Below are 19772 nucleotides of genomic sequence, written 5' to 3' on the forward strand. Positions count from 1 at the left end.
ATATTTGTCAAATGTGAGCTTTATAATTCATTTAAGCAATGTGTTTATGAAATATATAGATCCTTTTCACATGTGTCATGTTTGAGTTAAAATAATTTGCTTAAATCCAATGCTCACATTATAGAGAATATAAGACACGATTCCTGATCCCTTCTCTAATTATCATTCCAGCCACACAGATGGGCACCAAAGTCAACAGAATAAAGCAGCCCCAGATGTTTTCCATCTTATTATTCCAAAAGAATGAAAATCAGGCCATCCTGGAGTATCTTATTATGTTTTATCTTCTAAAATAATAAGCCTTTAGTTCATTGAAATGTTTTTATTCTATCTTCTGTGTACTTTGTTACTTTCACTTTCATCCCTGCCAAGAGAATAATAAAAAAGTCTGCAAATAATTGGCCATAATTTCCAAGGCAACTCAGACCTATTTTTTTGGTCTGCTATGGAAAACTGTGGTTTCTTCAGTCTGATCCTAGGTAAAACTGATTTTAGTAACTCTAAGGTTTTCTCACATGAAAAAAATAGCATTATAGTGTGAAATGAGTTAAGAAATCCTGAGTTTTGATCTGGATGTTCCTACAGATATAACCTTATGAATGCTATGATAGACAGAATAATACTGTCCCCTTTAACAAGATTTCAACATCCCAACCCCCAGAACCCATAAATCTGTCACCTTATGCAGCAAAAGGGACTTTGTAAATATGATTCAGGGAGTGATATGGGGAGATTACACTGAATTATCTAAATGGACTTAATTTTATCACCAGGGGTCCTTATGAAAGAGAAGCAAGAGAATCAAATCCAAAGAAGCAGAGTTTAAAAGATGTAAGGGAGTGGCCATTGAGCCAAGAAATGCTAATGGCCTCTGGTTGCAGGAAAGGGAAGGAAGTGAATTATCTTTTAGAACTTTTAGGAGGAAGGTAGCCCTGCTGACACCTTGGTTTTAGGACTTCTGGACTCCAGAACTGTAAGATGAAAAATTCCCATTGTCTTAAGCCACTAAGTTTATGGAAATTTGTTACAGCAGCAATAGCATACTAATACAGTACACCAATCTTTTCTAAACCAAATTCTGAGATCTCCCAGATACCTTTTTATGGTCTGAGTATTTGTGTCCCTCTAAAATGCATATGTTGAAGCCCTCACCGCCAGTGTGGTAGCATTTGCAGTTTCTGGGAGGAAATTTGACTTAGATGAAGACATGCATATTGGGTCTCCAAGATGGGATTAGTATCCTCAAAAGAATAGCAAGAGAGACCAGACCATCCCCACTACCATGTAAGTACACAACAAGAAGGCAGCCTTCAGCAAGTCAGGAAGAGGGTCACCAAAGGAACTGAATCTCTCAGCACTTGATCTTAGTCTTCCCAGCCTCAAGAACTGTGAGAAATAAAAGTCTGTTGTTTAAGCCACCTGGTCTATGTGATTTTGTCATATTGCTCCAAGCTGACTAAGACATATCTACAAGTTCCATTTCTATGTTAACTTTTTAGAGATGTCAATATGATAGTAGGAAGTCTCCCCATGTGCCTCCACACATATCTTATTACTGTCTATCAATCCCCTGTTCTCCTGGGGGCCAAGTTGTATTTCATTGTTTAAATGACCATATTGCTATAACCAGTACCTAAGAGAGGACGCTCTTATCACAGACAGCCATACTCTTTCTTGAAAGTAAGCATGTCTCCCCAGGATTGTCAGGAAGGTATTGATGTTTCCACCACAATTCTGCCTTGCAAACAATAGACACCAGCTGTGATTAACTTAAACAACAACAAAAAACTTGTGAATTTTGAGTAGCTCACAAAATCATGAAGAAAACTGAAAAGATAGTGAGAAAAGCATAAACTGTGTAAATCCTACACATTTCCTCCAAGAAAAGGGATGCAAAAGTAAAGAATGTGGATTGGTTGTTCTGTCCATCTTATAAAGTATTAAAATATTGGAAGTGAATTTTTACAAGGAAATAATGTTATTTGAGAACCTTTTTTTTTAATTTGGGAAGTTTTAAAAAAGTATTTTTGATTTTCATTATAGGTAGGTGCATTACAAATCTAAAGATTTTCCTGCCTGTATTCTCTTTTCATGGCAAGAAAACCACTTTCAATCACCATCAAAATCCTTAATTCAGTAAATGCATTGAATTGGAGATCATCGTGCTAAGTAAAATAAGTCAGACCTAGAAAAAAGAAAAAAGAAAGTCAAGGGTCAAATGCTTCCTATCATATGTGGAAGCTAGACCAGAATAAGGGAAAAAAATAAAAAGACCAAGACAAAGAAAAAGAGGAGGAGAATCCCATGAAAATAAAAGAGAGATCACTGGAAGAGAGGAAGGGGATTGAGGGAGAGGAGGAGCACAGGAAAATGAAGGAACTATAGAATAAAATTGATCAAATTAAGCTATGCACATATATGGCTACACCAGAATGAATTCCACCTTTACATATATCCATAATATGGTAACAAAAAATTATAAATGAACAGAAGAAAGAGGGAATGAAGTAGGAAGGAGGAGAGGGAAAGGGGAAGCAATGTAGAATGAATTGGAGCAAATTATATTCCATTCTTGTATAATTTTATCAAATGAAACTGAATAATATATATATATATATATATATATATATATATATAAAATGAACTAATAAAATTGTGTGTACACATGCATATATATATATATATATATATATATATATATATAAAATAAACTAATCAAAAAAGATTCTTGACCTATTTCCCAGCATTCTTTATTTCTTTTTTTATTTTCTCTTTACATTTAGATACCAAAGTGGGTAGACAGATGTGGTTCTTCCTGGGAATTGAGATTTTGGGTTGAGAAAACAAAGTTATAAGGCTGGGAAAGAAGAGGGGAGTTCCATATGTTACTACTTATCTCTGGTCTAGGGGAAAAGATTCAAAGTAGAAAAATTCCTTTTCTGTAATAAGCCTGTGAATGAAAATCAAGTCTGTTATTTGTCATGTCTTACTATTAAATATTATTAATTATACAATTGAGTATAAATGCAATAAGACCATCATAAGCCAACTGATTGGCTTTTCTAGATTTTATCTTTACCATTCTTCTTCTAGTCAAAGTCTTTGCTATTATGCCTTGACATAGATTCTTGATAAGAATTCTTTATCTTTGGTCTCAAAAGTTATATTCTATACTCTAGCCTCAGTATATTGAACCACACAAATCATCCCCTAACCTACTGGACTATCTTAGGATGGAAGGAATCCTAATAAACAATACTACTTGGCCCTTATCTGTATGCCCATGGTTCAGGAAACAAGAAAACAATAGACTGAAATGCTTACCTAGAAATACTCAGAGAAATGATAGCAGAACTTGTCATCCAGGTTGTAATCAGGAATAGAGTTACCCTAATCCTTTGAGAGGGGCCAGAGTAGTCTCCAGGGATTGAAAACTCTGATGAAAATCTCTTGTGGAAATTCTTTTAAAATGCAAATTCTTATGCTCTAACACTGTTATTATAATTGCTAAACATATAGTTTTATTCAGGAATTTGCACTATAATTCTCATCCCTCTTCCTCAAATGATTCTTAGGCAGGTGGGCCATAATTAGAGGTACTTTGTTTGATTTCTAGGTGAAGTCTAGTGCATAATACTCCTTATTTCCTTTCACCTGATCTCAAGTTTGAGAAATGAAGGGTACCTCATGTGCAGGGAATTCCTCTGAAAATATACAAGAAATTCCTAAGTAGGTTGCATCAGCTACAAGAAGATTCTGTACAGACTATTTTGAGTTCTCACAGTAATGAATTTCTCTTAGCAACTGCTTGGCCATGCTCCTGCTCTTTGTGCAAAAATCTTCCTGGATAGAAGCTACCTTCAGTATGTAATTGACTGTGTGGGAGATAACCAAACTTCAAGGACTGATTGTCAGGAACCATTCTCCCAAAATCAGAGGATGGAAGGAGCCCTTCAGTCCTTTCTAGGCCCACCCTGCACACATTATTAAAAAGAGAGCTGGAACTAGCATCCATCGTAAAAACCTGCAGGAGATGATATCATCCTACCTTTGCCAGGTGATAACAATCTTCTTTGTTTGGGTGTGATCTCTTGGGAATGGCTCACCTTCCCTCTGAGAACAGCCAAAGTATGTAATAGGGAATTTCTTGCTCTCAAATCAGGTGTCTCTCATTCTTCCCCGGGTGCTGAAGAATTGTAGGCTATTGTCTAATTGGCACAGAAAATGAGAGACAAAACCTAGAGAGCACCATCAATGGTTTTCCTGATTTGGGAGAGGAAAGAACTTCAGACTTTCCCCATGGAGGCTTACGTGTGTCACCACATTAGGATTCTTCCTTTGTTATCACTTATCCTCAGTACTACTTTGTTTCCAGGCTTAAAGATGGGCACCTTCTGGACAAAACACATCAATCTCCTGATTAGGTGGGAATCTGAAATAATGAGTAGCACAAAGTATAGAACACTGTCTGGCAATGAGTAGACCCTCAAAAAATATTATAGCAGGGATTGTGTTGATCATTCAAATCATTCTCATTTCTTCCTAGCATCCCTTGCAGTAAGCTTGGTCATGTCATTGGAGTGTGGCAACCCATTTGGAAACTCTGCTTACCCAGCGAAGAGTCATCAGTAACCAAACATCTGTCCATGAAGCTCTCTGTGCACCCTTCTTTTCCTCTCCTCTCTTTCCTCTTTCTCTTCTTCATCCCCCCCCCCCTTAAAATGCTGGGGATTGAAGCTATATGGTCTTGTACATGTTAAACAAACTACCATGGAACTATACCCCAATCATCTTTATTTGATTTTGAGTCAGGGTCTCACAAAGTTGCTCAGGCTGTACTTGTGATGGCCCTGCCTTAGCTTTCCAAGTAGCTGGAATTACATGTGTGCACCATTGCACCTGCCTTCCTACTTTCTGATACTTGACTTGCAACTCTCTTCATTATTCTTCACTAGTGGAAACAAATGGAGAACTATTCCTAACTCTGTTGAACATACATTCTGGTCACCACATTTTCTAACAATTGCATAGACTTTTTCCTCAAACACTACGTATGAGCCCACTAGACTTCTGGAAAGCCAGGTTTCTATCCTCATTGCAGGAATAAATGTGAAGGGTCTGAGATTTTCCCAGTTAGCAAATTAGAGTGACACAGCTTCATGGTTGCTCACAGAAGATGCAATTCTCCTGGATCAATGAAAAAAGATTAACTCACCATAATATCACCAGGAAGAGGGCATCAGTGTGATCTTGCACTGATTTCCTAGGTTCCAATTTCCACAGGACAGTGTCAAGAGAACAAGTGACACTGATGAACACAGTGCATTGCTTTATAGGAGAAAAATTCTGAGTTTAGGAATACACATTTTTTGAACTAAGATAGCCAATACCTTTCTTTTTTTAACAAAATGGTAGGGACTGATGTAAAATTGTGTCTCAGTAGAGTATAATGAAGACAAATTGATCCTGCCTTGTGCTATAATACAACACAACTATGTTTGTATAAGCCAGGGACAATTTTATTTCTAAATTCAGTTTTATTGAAATTTGATTTTATATGTGATTTCAAAAACTTAATGAATTTTGTTGAAACGAAAAGATTTACATCCCTAAAGGCATACATTTTGACTATATGTATATCTTTTTATAACTTATTTTCTGAGAAGGGAGTTTAGATTCATTTACATGTTTACAGCAATAGCCTGACATTAAAGTTCCTAATCTGTTTGTCCACACTGTTGTGTTGTAGGTTTATTCTGCTATCTCACGCAGCAAGATCTACATGAGAACAAATCTATTTGCATAACTTGGAACAATATTATTTTTACTTTTATTTTTCTTTTTAAATAGAACTCATTTCAAATTTTAAGAGGATTTTTTTTTAATTTAAACACTTTAATTACCATGTTTATATAGCAGCAGTATCTAACAAACTTCTGAGACACAGAGTAATATTTTGAGAGACTTAAGAACTCTTCCAGAAGCAAAACCCAAAATAAATGTGTTATTTAAAGCAACTGCAAAAATAATACTAAAAGGAGTATTGTTAGTATGAAAAAGATTTTCAATGCAAGGTGAATAGCCATCTTCCCTTACATAGAGGCAAAATTACAAGAATAACAAGTCAGGAAAAAAGGATACCTATACAATGCATATTTACCAAAAGCTAGAAACAGATGTAGAGATGTATGTTGAATATTGGCTGAAAAGAAAATCTCATCTGTATGTGAAATCCCATAATCATTACAAAGAGTAAGACAAGAAAACAAATTCCCCTTTTCCCTCAAATTTCAAAAATGGCCTCATCTAAATCAAAGTCAGAGACTTCTAGGAACTGATATGATAGTTCTAAATCCCATGACTAAGGTGACCACAGCTTTCCAAAGAGCTCCAGTTTTGTTGCTCTTATTCCAGGTAAATCCTACTTAACACTGGACTGTCCAATTTTTATAATAGAATTTTCTTTTGCTTTGTTTCATTTTAGTTTATTATGAAGATACCTCATAGTTCTTTTCTCAATAAAGATGACCTAGCAGCATTTCAGACTAAGTATATATCTTAGCAGATCCATTAGGATTTGGGTATTATGCAAAATAAATTTCTGCCAGCCAATTTTATTCACAAGTTGGAATATTTTTGCATAGTGATTTAATTTTCTGATATTATATACTTAAAATTTTAAAAGTCTGAAAGATAAGAGGATAATTCAGGATGAAAAATAATGTGTGGATTATGTGGACTGGACAAAACAGTTTAATCAGCTTATTCAGGTTAAACACATGCAGGTGTAGCTAAGAGCAAAACTGTTTCATGGAAAATGCAGATGAGCATAAAGTGAACAGTGTTTGAAGTGGCTTAAAATAGGAATATCAAATGTATGCATATCATCAAGATAATAAAAGAAGCATTCAAAAGGGAGCAACACTTCATCAAAAATCTAGAAGCTGACATGCTAAAATCAGATGGAATCTAAACTCAACAGGTTACAATAAACTAATTGCTTAGATTACCATAGGCTCTTGGCTTTCATAACTGAAGTGTTTTTCCCCCCTTCTTACTAAAGGACATCAAGATGTTCCAGAACTTGAAATGTATCGCAACAAAACTGTACATGATAATATTGTAAATTTTGATTGAAAATGACATTTTGGTGTTTTCGGCTAAGTAAGACAAGCCTCTAACTTGGATATAGACAAGAGAATCACAATTCCTTGTTTTCTCTGCTACATTAGATTTGTTATGGAGAAAATGGTATGGCCCTCTTTACAGGAATGGCAATGCGTCTTGCTGAGGCCTCCCTGTGGCTTCTTTCCCCCTCACATGTCATGCCCCTATCCCTGCATCCTTTACATCTTTCTCCATTTAACTGTCCAGGTCCTACTATGTGAAGAGTGAATTAACACCAAAGTGCACGATTAGGTGAAATAAACTTCTGTGTTTGTTCACTAAAAGGTAGTGATCTGTATTAGTTTGGTTCTTGAACATCCCACAAAGGCCCATATGTTAAAGGTTTGGTTTCCATCCTGGGGCTGTTAGAGGAGATGGAACCTTTAAGAAATGGGTCCTTGTGGGATGTCTCTAGGTCATTGGGGGCTTGTATTTAAAGGAGACTGTGGAACCCCCAGCCCCTACCTCTTCTTCACATCCCAGCCATGAGGTGAATGGTTTGCTTTGCCATGTGCTCCCACCAAAATGTGCTTCCTGCTTCCACCAGAGGCCTGAAAGCATTAGGTCTGCCCAATAAGGAACAAAATGTGTTAAACTGTGAGCCAAAATAAACATTTTCTCTTCAAAAGTTGATTATCTTAGACATTAGAAGAAAGCTAATACATGATCTATCAAGCAACCCTAATAAGTATGCATCAAAAAGACACATATTAATAATGTTACTTAATAATAATAATTTATACAGTTCAAATACATACACTTAAAACTGTTGCAGTAATTTCTCAACCCATTCTCTTTGGGACTATAATAGTTGCTTGAACAAAGAATTGAATGAAAAAAATATGTGTGTGTGTGTGTGTGTGTGTGTATTTTCATGATACAAACATATCAAGTATATATAAATGTATGTATATACATATACATATTCACTGTACATGTGTGCATACACATATGTATATACCAATTAAAAAAAAATAACACTTAAAATAAAAGAATTATATTACCTTATAATTCACTGGGGCTTTGCATGTGAAGCTCTGTTTGGGCAGTTTACCAGCTAGGTTCAGGTCTATGCCCAGCTGATATTTGGAGTAAACTCTCCTGCTCATTCTTCTCCTTCATTTGCTGGGCTCCCCATAGAACATATTACATCCTACGCTTTCCTCTGACCTGACCCCAAAACAGGCCTGGTCAGGGTCTGCCTAGATGTGACTGGTAACATTAGGAGAAGAAATTTGGAAGACAGGAAAATACTAAAGCAACTCTTTTTCCCTAGAAATGGATCTTATGAGCTAATGGTCTTGAGATTGATATGAAATTGTTACACCAGACATCCTGGCTTTCTGTTTATATTTATGGTAAAATACCCCAACTACAGCATGAGTCACACACAGACAAAATGTTCATGTATTCCCCTATGCAGGTAAATATTCTTATCCATATATCTGGTCCAACCACACTCCTCCTTAAGATTTGACATTTCCCTTGTCCTAGTAGCTTTAAAACTCTTGGAGAGGAAAGCAGAGTCAATGGACCATCTTCTTTTCTGCCTTGTTTTTTCTTTTATTTACTGCTTTCCATAATTAACAGGATTTTTTAGTTTGTCCTAGGGAAAACTACCACAGATTATTTTTCCCAAAAGATGTTTTGGTAAATTTTTATTTGGATAAAATGCCAAAATTATAGAAAAGTTACAGGAATAGAACAAGGAATTGTCATACAGTTTTTTACCCAGGTTATATACGTTTCCCCCCATTTATGCTGTGTGTGTGTGTGTGTGTGTGTGTACATTTACATATCAACATCATATACACACACACCCACACGAAAGATACTTTCTTTTTTGCTGTTGTTTTGTTTTGTTTTCAGTACTGGGGATCAAACCTAGTACTTTGCACATGCTAGACAAGATCTCTACCACTGATCTACAACCCCAGCCCTGAACAAGACACTTTTGAATTCTAATTAACTTGTAAATTTTTAGAGCACAAATTTTTACAATGAAATCATGACATCATTTTCTTGGTAAATACTTCCAGTCTTTTTAGAAAATATCATCAAGATAGTCAAATCAAGTTATTTCAAATAGAAGTAAAATTTTCACAATTATATTTTTAGTAGGATGGAAACTTGATTCATTATATATATATATATATATATATATATATATATATACACACACACACACACTAAAATGTTCAGCACAAATACTTAAGAAAGCTGTTGAAACAAATGATGAAGTATTATATATATATGATAAATACGGCATTGTATTTTATGGGTTTTTAAAAAATTTCTTGGAGCTCCTATTATTTTCTCTATAATAAAGTTTCAGGTCCAGAAAGAAAAAGTGTATTTTCATCAACTTCATATCATTGTGACATTGTAAATATATTTTCCCAACCCTGTAGCTCTATACCAGGGAGAAGTGTTTATTGAGACACATCCAGTCCTAAAAGACATCAAGTTTCATTGAATAAATAGTAATCATTGTATTATCTATAGTGGTACCCTTGGGATAGTAGAGGCCAATCAGAAATGACTTTTATTATTAATGTTACTATGGACTAGTCTGGGGACTAATGGTGAAAATTAAAGAGCTTTTAAAATGAACTACTTCTTGGAAACCCAAATAAGAGTTAACTGTATCTATGGATCTGCTAATGCTGACTTAAAAACTATAATGTTCAGTTTTCTCGTGGTTTCAAGTTGATCTCTTTTGAAAATAAAATCCTTTTCCCAAACTAAATTGTGCATATTTTTTCATTTCATCAGAGAATTTAAACTGACATAATTAAAAATAGAAGTTTAAGCTCTATTGTTGGGCTTATAACTCCACGGTAAAGTACTTGTCTAGCAGAGATGAGACATTGGGTACCACAAACAAAACAAAACATCAAAAAACCTTCAAATTTCAGAAAACTGTTCTGAAATTTTCACAATGAAATCATGGCATCATTTTCTTGATAAATACTTCCAGTCTTTTTAGAAAATATCATCAAGATAGTCAAATCAAGTTATTTCAAATAGAATAAAAAAATTTCACAATCATTTTTTTAGTAGGATGGAAACTTGATTCATAGTATATGAACACGAAAATGTTCAGCACAAATACTTAAGAAAGCTGTTGAAAGAAATGATGAAGTATTATTTTTCACTTCTGAATTTCAGTTTTCTTCTTGGAACTTTTTTGGCTCAGCATGTCAATAGAGGATTCTGCTAAAGAAGGTCTAAATTATTCCAAGCATATGTGTGTGTGTGTGTATATATATATATATATATATATATACAATGTTTTATTATTGTGCATACTTGAACCCCATATCACTTCTGGCTAAATTAAATTAAAATATTATTGCCTCTTAATATAGACTAAAAGCCTTTTTTTAAAAGTTATGAATAGTTTAATGATTTAATAGAATCTTAATGATTTAATAGAAATTAAATTGCTAGTGTGAATTAAAAGAGCCTTTGCCATATGTAGAATAAAAAATTAAACAAAAGAAAATATTTATTGTATGACATTGTATTGTGAAGAATATTTTTAACTTCAAAAAATGAAAGTTGTTCTTTGATACTTACAGAACTATTTTATTACATATTGCTTCTGACTGCTTATTTTCTAAAAAGAGAGGAACAACAACCACAAAAAATATAAGATGCACAGAGAAAAAAAGCTCAGCTTATTTTGTTATATACACTAACAGATAAATGAGAAAATGCAATAAAATGAAGAATTTGAAAGGTTGAAAAAACTTACAATATTTAGGACTGTAATTTCTATTCAATATTTTTTTAAGGCAACACTATCACAAATACACTTTAGTAACCATGACATTGCACCAGCACACAAGATTTCAGGTGACTGCATCACTCTGTACAGTTGACTACAATTGCCTGATATATGTACAATGCGTGCTGAATTCAGAGTACAGGCAGTTAAGTGATTGTTATATTACAGAAATACACCTTCAGAAGTCACTGATTGAGGTTTCTCTTAGAAGAATTGAAGTACTGAAAGGAATACATTTTTGTCATGTTAAATGGGGAAAGGGTAGATTATGACTTAGCTCCTGAAATTTTAATACTGCTCTTGAGTCTCTGCAATTCTAATGTGCTTTCAGAAACTCTACACATTCTTGAAGGAGTCAGACCCAAAGACTAACAAGCTGCTCACTAATCTATTCCTGATGCTTTGCCTAAGAAATTGGCATTGCCATCTTCAACGTCTTTCTTTTGGAAGCACGGTTTTGAATCTGTTCCTTGTTGATAAGAATCCAGAAAATGACAGATTCCAGGAATTTCACTGGGGAAGTTTGGTGGAAGTTCCTCCCTTGATCGAGGGGTAAACACAAAACCAGGGCAGTCTTTGAGTAATCTGAAAAGGTTAAAATAAATATAGTAAGAGTTAATGCTGATATAATATTGGGCAAGCCAGGAAAAGAAGACAACATAAATAAATGAATGTAACTAAACCAGCCATTTCAGGTGTGATTGACAGAAAGATTTTCATGATGTTAACAGACATCTTCACTGAATAAATACAATGAAAAATAAAACTCAAAATAACAAGAAAATTCTACTAATATATTTGACTCTTATTAGAAATGAATAAAATATTGTGAAATAGTCTGAGATATAATTTATATAGCAGTGTGATTCACGGTATTAAAAAAACAAAGATCTAATAACAGCATAATTAAAATATTATTGAATAAGGCTTCTTAAAATGAAAAAGTGTTAAGTCATGGTCCCTTTATCAATTCATGAACTGTGTATATGTTACTTAGAAAAATCATGGGCAAGAACTCGTGAAAAAAAATGGTAATAGTGATGTCAAAATAAATGTTGGATATTTCAATAGAATTTTTACGAATTCTAGATTAGTAGAACTCAAATGAGATGTCATTGAACATACTCACTGTGTACTTTCCATTTGGTATGTATTTATAGTATTTTCCTCTTAGGTCCATCAGTTCTACCAAGCCTTATTATTTGTTACTTGTCCATTATGATAAATTCATTTTAAATTAGAACCTTACTGATTAAGTTACTGACTTCACTTCCCATTTTCTTCCCTAGCTTTCTATCAAATGCAAAAGTCATTAATTATTCTCTCTAATTTATGATTCAGGCCATGGATAAACTTTATTGAATAGTTCTGGGACCTAAAGTAATGCTTACAGAAAATCATTTATCATTTCTGCTTAACAGAAATGGCTATTTTTTCTATTCACCCGTCTGTGGTGTCAGGTCTTAAGGAAATCTGAATTAGATTTTAGTGCAGTGATTTTCTTCTGTGCCCTGAAAAACCCAACTGAATTGGATTTCATGTCTGAAGAAAGAGTCTAGTATAATACAACACACCAATATTCTATTAACTGCTAAAGTACATCAATAAATATATCATCTGTAAGATAGGAAAACTAATAAAAATTGTGCTTTTATCATAAAATCAATATTTTAAAGTGGCTGTAATTTATAGGGCATAGTATCTGGTGAATCCACTCTAATATGACTTGAGTAGAAGAAAGACACTGGCTTATACATATCATATAATACACATTATATAACAGAGCATGCACATAGATTCTGGCTTACTTACACTCTAAAATACATATTATAACACTCATAATATTCACATAGAGTGACATGCTAGATCTGGATAGCATTGGCTTGGGAGCCAACTTAAACACTATTTTATATTTGCATAGCATCCAGTAAGTATCTACTGCTTGCCTTGATTAACACTAAATGTATACCCATTATTAATCAAATTTCACAAAGCATAGATATTTCATTGACATTTCAATTTTCTATTCCCTTTTAAGTTTTCATGTCACATTGAAAAATATTGAAATACCACTAAATGAATCTTAGAATATTGTCAAATGTCTTTCACATTACTTCTTGCACAAATAAAACATTAACTATTTGGATAGGATACAAGTATTTCCTATATAAGAATAAAGTGAAAGTCAATTATCATTCAAATCCATAAGAAAAGAAAAAGGCTACACCCTATTTTTCTACAAAAAAAAGGAAGTGGGGAGAGTGGTAAAGCTGAAGTGGTCTAGCTCAGGTGGGAGAGAGAATCGCGGCATGACTTGGATGGTAGCACTGAGAAAGGTGAGAAAAGCTGTATTCAGGATGTAATTTGTAGGTGGACATGGTGAGACGTAAGGAGAAGAAAGTAACAGCCACTGTACAGTTTAGTGTCTTGGTGAAAAGGTAGAGTGGTGTCCTTTTAAGGTGATTAGTAAAGCTTAGCTGGGTGGGAAGTGAATTTCATCAGGGTATAGTGTATTGGAACTCACTCCATTAAGTTCATTTTCCTCTGTCAATTAGTCATCTAAGAGGAAATAAAGGATAGGATGTATGAGTCTGTAGCTCAGTGGAGAATTATGAAATGGTCTAGAGTTTAAAAAAAAAAAAGATGAGAGTCATAAAAGTTCATTTTAAAATTTAATTAATTAATATTTTTTTCTTAAGTTAGGTTCTCATTGCGCTGACCAGGCTGGCCTTGTACTCCTGGGCTCAAGCAGTCTTCCTGCCTTAGACTCCTAGTAGCGGGAACTACAGGCATTCACCACTGCACCCAGAAAGTGAGTCATTCATAGACTTTCAGACACAGAAGAGAGAAGGGACAGAGCCTGATGCTGCAACTTTCAAGGGTCTGGTGGGGAGGACTACACACAATAGACACTCAGATGGTGTAGCCCTGTGGTAAAAAGAAAACCAGGTAGATGTAGAATAAACTTTTTAAAGAAGGGAATGCTCCCCAAGCCCATTCAATTGCTATTGAGATGATATGGAACATAAGGAAAGAGAAATGACCATGATTTTAGCAATGTCCACTGAGGATCAGATAAGAACCATTCCAGTGAAGAAGGGACAAACATTGAAAAGGGACTGAGTTAAAGAGCAGCGAGAGAGAGAGAGAGAGAGAGAGAGAAGACAAAATAGAGAGACTGAAGACAGATGGTTCCTTTTTTTAAAATTCATTTTTTATTTGTTCTAATCAGTTATACATGGCAGCAGAATGCTTTTCTATTCGTTGTACACCAATGGAGCACAATTTTTCACTTCTCTAGTTGTACACGAAGTAGGGTTGCACCATTTGTGCAATCATACATGTTCCCAGGATAACGATGTCTGTCTCACTCCACTGTCTTTCCTCTCCTCATTATCCCTCTCTTTTCCTCCCTCCCCTTTTCCCAATCCTCCACTTGTCCCATGCATACCCCCATCATGGATTAGCATACACTTATCAGAGTAAGCATTCGGCCTTTGGTTTTTTGAGACTGGCTTACTTTGCTTACCATGATATTCTCCAACTCCATCCATTTACCTGCAAATAGCATAATTTTACTCTCTTTTAAAAGAAGAATTATATTCAGATGGCTTCTTTTTTGTTTCCTATGTAAGGAGCAGAAATACAAGATGATAGCAGGAGATGAACTTGAAAATGAGCGAGTTTTTACGTTTTCAAGAGCTTCATTAATAAGATACGTTTGAAGGCTGTTGGGAATAATTATTTCATTCAAGAGAAATCGATCATGGAGATAAGACAGTTATTTTTCTAGCAGGAAAGTTCTGGAGAAGGTGACAGGAATAACATTCAGAGCAAAACTATTTAAACAGGAGCAAGGCAGCTGGCCCAGTGCCCTAGGAACAAGAGCTGAAGACATGGGCACTGAGGTGGTGGTGAGGATAGATTTGACAGTATGAAGATGAATGGTGGAGTTCTCATCCAACTGCTGAGAAATAGGAAGCAAGGTTTTTAAGGGAGTCTGGGTTGGAAAGCAAATACTGTTGCAGATTTCAGGAGAAAAAAAAAAGATGCTCCAAAGGAATTATCTCTGAGAATAGTAAAACAATTTGCTTACTGTTTTGGCTACCATACAGTTCTGGAAAATGTTTTTGCTATTTAATAGTTTTGATTATAATGTTTTATTTGAGTGTGACAAAATTCATAGGACCAATATATTTCTATCAGTACAGAATGGTTTATTTTCTGATTAAAGGTGGATAAGAAATACCCCAATGACAGGTTTTGTTCACTCAGGTTGTTCAGGGCACTCTGTCATGGAGACAAGTACTCTTAGTGCTAGATAACACATGGCTCATCTTTTACTATGTGGACATTACCTGCTTGTCCATAAGACTCTGCATACCTGGGAGATGTTTAATAACCTGCCAGTTTTCCTCTGGGAAACTGTCCACTGCTATAGTTAGGGAATTGCATTGATCCCAGTCCTTGGTTTCAGGGAGCAAGTTTCCAAAACTCTTAAGATTTCCTAAGTTATAGGAATGTTTTTGCTTTTCATGAGCCTTTGGATCACACCTGAGTTTATGCTAAGAAGATGACTCTAAATGGGGGCAGAGTTCCAGAAAAGACAAGTAGGTGATTAGAAGACTGAAAATCTGGGGGAGAAGAAAGAGTGGTTGGAAACTGAGTTCATACAATGCCATTGAGTAAATCAATTATGTCTACATAATGTAACCAACGAGTCCAGACACCAAAGCCTACAGCTTAGTGGAGCATCTTGGTTGGTTAACCCAATGATATGGAAAGAGGGTAACTTGTCCTGAACCCATGGGAAGGTGGCATGAAATCTCCATAGTGAAGATCTAATTATTTGACTTGAGGGGATCTTGGGAACACTGGAATTTGTAGCCAGTCAAAAGTGCTGGTAGCTTGAGGACCCCTGAAGTATGGCTGGCATCTGGTTTTTAAAGACAGTATTATTGGGAACTGTGTCCTACCATGAGTCTATGCTAATTTTGGGTAGTTAACACCAGAACTGTGCTGAAGTACCCCAACTGATGTGAAAATGCCTGTTGATGTACTTGAGAATATTAATATATGCTTTTTAAAAAACAGTAATGAAGGAAGATGTGACGTCTGTCAAGAATTACAATTGAGTCACAAATATCTCATGAAGCTAATAAGTGATTTTAAAACAAGGTAGCAGGGCTAGGGTATAGCTCAGTGGCACAACACTTGCCTAGCATGGACAAAACCTTGGGTTTGATCACCAGCACCACACAAAACAAAAAAAAAAATACAAAATAAAACCAGTTAAAGTGAAGATGGTTAGAAGCTATTGCTTTTCTTTTTCCTTTAATATTATCTATGCAAGAAGAGAGTTATGGAAAATGAATCAAATCAGTAATATAAAAATGACAATTTTATATAATAAAACAATATATTTCAGGTGTTTAACACCATTAGTACCTGTAGGTTGTTGGACTAACATTGATTTTTCGTGGCACACTGCAGGACTCAAATTTGTTAGCCAGAGTGACATTATTTCCAAAAAGGCAGTAACGGGGCATTTTAACTCCAACAACTCCAGCAAAAACAGATCCAGAATGCAGTCCAATTCGCATCTGAAAGTTAAAACATAACAATATTCCCAGTTACTGGTAAACCACTTCCTACTTGTCACAAATAAACCGTTTCCTACTTGTCAGTGTTGTTTGAATGTCTTGTCTAAATTATTTTTACCAGTAGCTCCGACCACACCATTGCCTTCCTTAACACTTCCTTCTATTTCTCACATGCAAGTAAAAATTACTAGTGAGGAATCAGTAGCCTCCCCCTTACCTCTCTTCTATTTATATGGTTAGGTTTCTTAAGCAGACCACGTTTATTACCTTAATTTCTGAAACACACATACCCTTATGGTCCCTACAGCCTCGTAACAAGGAATCTGTGGGCTGTTTATGTAAAATAAGCTCTGTCCATCAAGTGAGAAAGATATAAATTCTGGACTCTGGGAGTTGTTTCTCAAAATAGTGACAGAGAATGGCAAAGGAAACTAATACTCTAAAATGGAATTTTTCAAAGCCTGGCAAGGTATCACATATCTATTGTCCCAACTCCTCCAGAGGCTGAAGGCAAGAAAATTACTTGAGCTTGGGAGTTAAAGGTACCTGGGGAACATAATGTGGCTGTACCCCCCAAAAAGATTTTTTTAAGGATGTTTCATTTAAAAATAATTTATGTCAAATGTTATCCCATTATCAAAATGACTAACTATGGAAGATAAATTGTAATATTTAAGAAAAAAATGATACAGGAAAATAAAAATTAGAATTGCCAGAGATAAGATCCCACTAACTATAATCTATATATTCTACGCACACTAAAGTAAAATTCAGGTTTATGCAACACCAAAGTTGTGCCATGTCTAGAAAAAGAGGCAGCCTATAATATGTTGGCATAAAAGTTGAAGAGTTGTGAATGACTGAAGGATGCAGTGACATGGAATATTTTAAATGGAATATTCTAAAATATCTAATATTTGATGATCTAAGAAAATGTACAAATTCTTAACACTACAACAGTGAAAGTTAATATATTTTAAATGAGAATCAGATACCATATAAATGTTTTTTCACATTCTATGTGTAGTTGACCATTTGAAAACATTTTATTAGATATATGCATTTTAAACAAAAGCCAAGGACTCAGTAACTTGGACACAATTTAAAAAATCTGAGAATTTTAGTTCCCTAGCCTATCTTTTATCCACAAATATAAACCATGATTTCAGCACAATTGATTGAGAAGTTATCACTCTCTTGGGGATTCTTTTAGTCAAACCAAATTTTCTCTGTTTACATAGTTATTCTAGCTTTTTATATGATATACATACCATGGCATTTAAATCTTCTTATTTCATAAATAATATGTAAATACATTCTCCTCAAAGCCAAAGCCAAAGCTCAGAGAATTCTTCCCATGCCTGTTGCCCTTCCTCCCCTTTTCCAGTTCTCATATCAACCCCAGAGGTTTTTTTTTAGAGAACTTTCCAAATACATGAGCAAGAAAATGATCCAAAGTTTAAAATGCACATCATGCCCTGAATGCATATCTTTACACTGGAAAAAGACTTCTATGGAAACAATTAAAGAATAACAGACTTCTGTCTCCCACTAAAAGCTGAATTGGGATCCTATTGGGAGAGTTTCATATTTGGGGACCACTTTTGGCCTAACTAATTACTTATTCTAGGCTTCTGGGAACAGGAAGGTGGAGTACCAAATGTTCGTTTCCATGTTCACTAACTTAGAGACTCTCACAGTGACATTCAGCACTTCAGTCTGTCTTCTGTCCACTACACTTATCTAAGCTGGAGTGGATATACTTTAGTGAAGCTGTAAATAGGAAGTGTATCAGTGAATAATTTGCATATGGGATGTGTTGGAAAAAAGCACAGAATTTGAAAAGGAGAAAAAAAAGTTTTCATTTTTTTCATTTCAAGTCCATTCCATGAGGTAACCAGGTAAGAAGTAGAAGTTTGAGATTTGAAGCCAAATGGACCTGACTCCAGCTCCTAATTCATAAAAGATTTTACTCTTGTCCATCTCGGTGAATTGTGGCCTATTCTTCTTAATGTTGAAGGTCAAATGAGACACTGTTTAAGCCACAGTATGCTCCTTTCTGATACATATTTATGTTCCCTTCCTACTAAAAATGCTTTATACTCTGGCTTTGTAATGTTTCACATGCATTTTCTAAAACTCACATATTTCACAGGACTGCCAGTAAGAACACATAAAATGATATGTTTTCTGTCACTTTACAGCTCAAAAAAGCTAATCTATTATTACTCAGGTAACTTTGTTAAAGCTGTTTATAAATAATTCATCAAACTGAAAAAAATCTAAAAAAATACAAATTATTAGGCAAATAATAAAATTCATGCCATTAATCCCACCCCCTAAAGCACATTTTAAGTATAAAATTCATTTATGTGGAAAACACCGGTTTTCTATTTCAATATTTTTAATATTTACTTTATTGCTATGAATACTCACAAAGAAATAGAAAGAAATGCATAATTCTCCTCTAAAAATGCAATTAAAACACAGGTGCAAATTTCATGCTCCTTCTATTGAGACATGGTGTCTAAGCTGGCTCTCCTCTGGGTAGGCATATGATTAGTCTGATCAACAGTATTCGGCAGAACTGTCATTGTGTATCTTCCAAGGCTGGATCATAAAAGGTCATGCAGCTTCCATCTTTTGTTAACTAGCAAGTAAGTCACCACCTAAGAAGTGGCTACTCTGAGACTGCCATGTTTAAGTGTCACATGTAACATCTGGGCTGATGGTCCCAGCAGAGCTCGAGCTGTCTGCCATCTTCACCAAGGAACCAGGTACATAAGTGAAGCATCATCTTAGGTCCACCTGCTCCAAGCAATACAATCCTAAGTATTCCAGGAATCCTCTACTTCTTGTGTGTTTTCCGAGCTAAGGTCTCAGATCCTGTTAAGCAAAGACACCCTAGTGTTCCTATGCCTTATCCAGATTCCTAGTAAACAGAATCAATGCATAATATATTTGTCTAATACCACTAAGTGTAGGGAAGTATGTTAGTCAGCACATATAAATGGGATGACAGAAGATTTCAAAAATAGTGGTGAAGGCTTGGGCAGATGGCTTGGTTAAAGAAAATCAAGGCTAAATCTCTAATTATTACAGTTCTGGTTTTCATTTTTTTTCTTTTATGTTTTATTGCACACAAGATGGGATTATACATTACTTTAAGGGGCCATTTCTAAAGGTCCCAAATTGAGAAGTATTCTATA

At 34.9% G+C, this 19772-nt stretch overlaps 1 protein-coding gene across 8 annotated transcripts in view; it reads right to left on the minus strand.

Annotated features, from left to right (window-relative positions):
- Positions 1-8810: 8810 nt before the first annotated feature.
- Positions 8811-19772, minus strand: part of Gucy1a1 (guanylate cyclase 1 soluble subunit alpha 1) — a 61356-nt gene continuing 50394 nt past the window's right edge. For all 8 annotated transcript variants that reach the window (XM_046459072.2, XM_046459073.2, XM_046459076.2 and 5 more), the window contains 2 exons: positions 16409-16563; positions 8811-11545 (listed from right to left, as the gene is read on the minus strand). In XM_046459072.2, coding sequence (XP_046315028.1) covers positions 11344-11545; positions 16409-16563 — 357 coding nt within the window. In that variant the 3' untranslated portion in view covers positions 8811-11343. The remainder of the gene's footprint in view (positions 11546-16408; positions 16564-19772) is intronic.

This window comes from Marmota monax, unplaced genomic scaffold (genome assembly GCF_021218885.2).
Source record: "Marmota monax isolate L192 unplaced genomic scaffold, Marmota_monax_Labrador192_F-V1.1 WCK01_AAM20220418_F8-fsc00002, whole genome shotgun sequence".
NCBI classification, from domain to species: Eukaryota; Metazoa; Chordata; class Mammalia; order Rodentia; family Sciuridae; genus Marmota; species Marmota monax.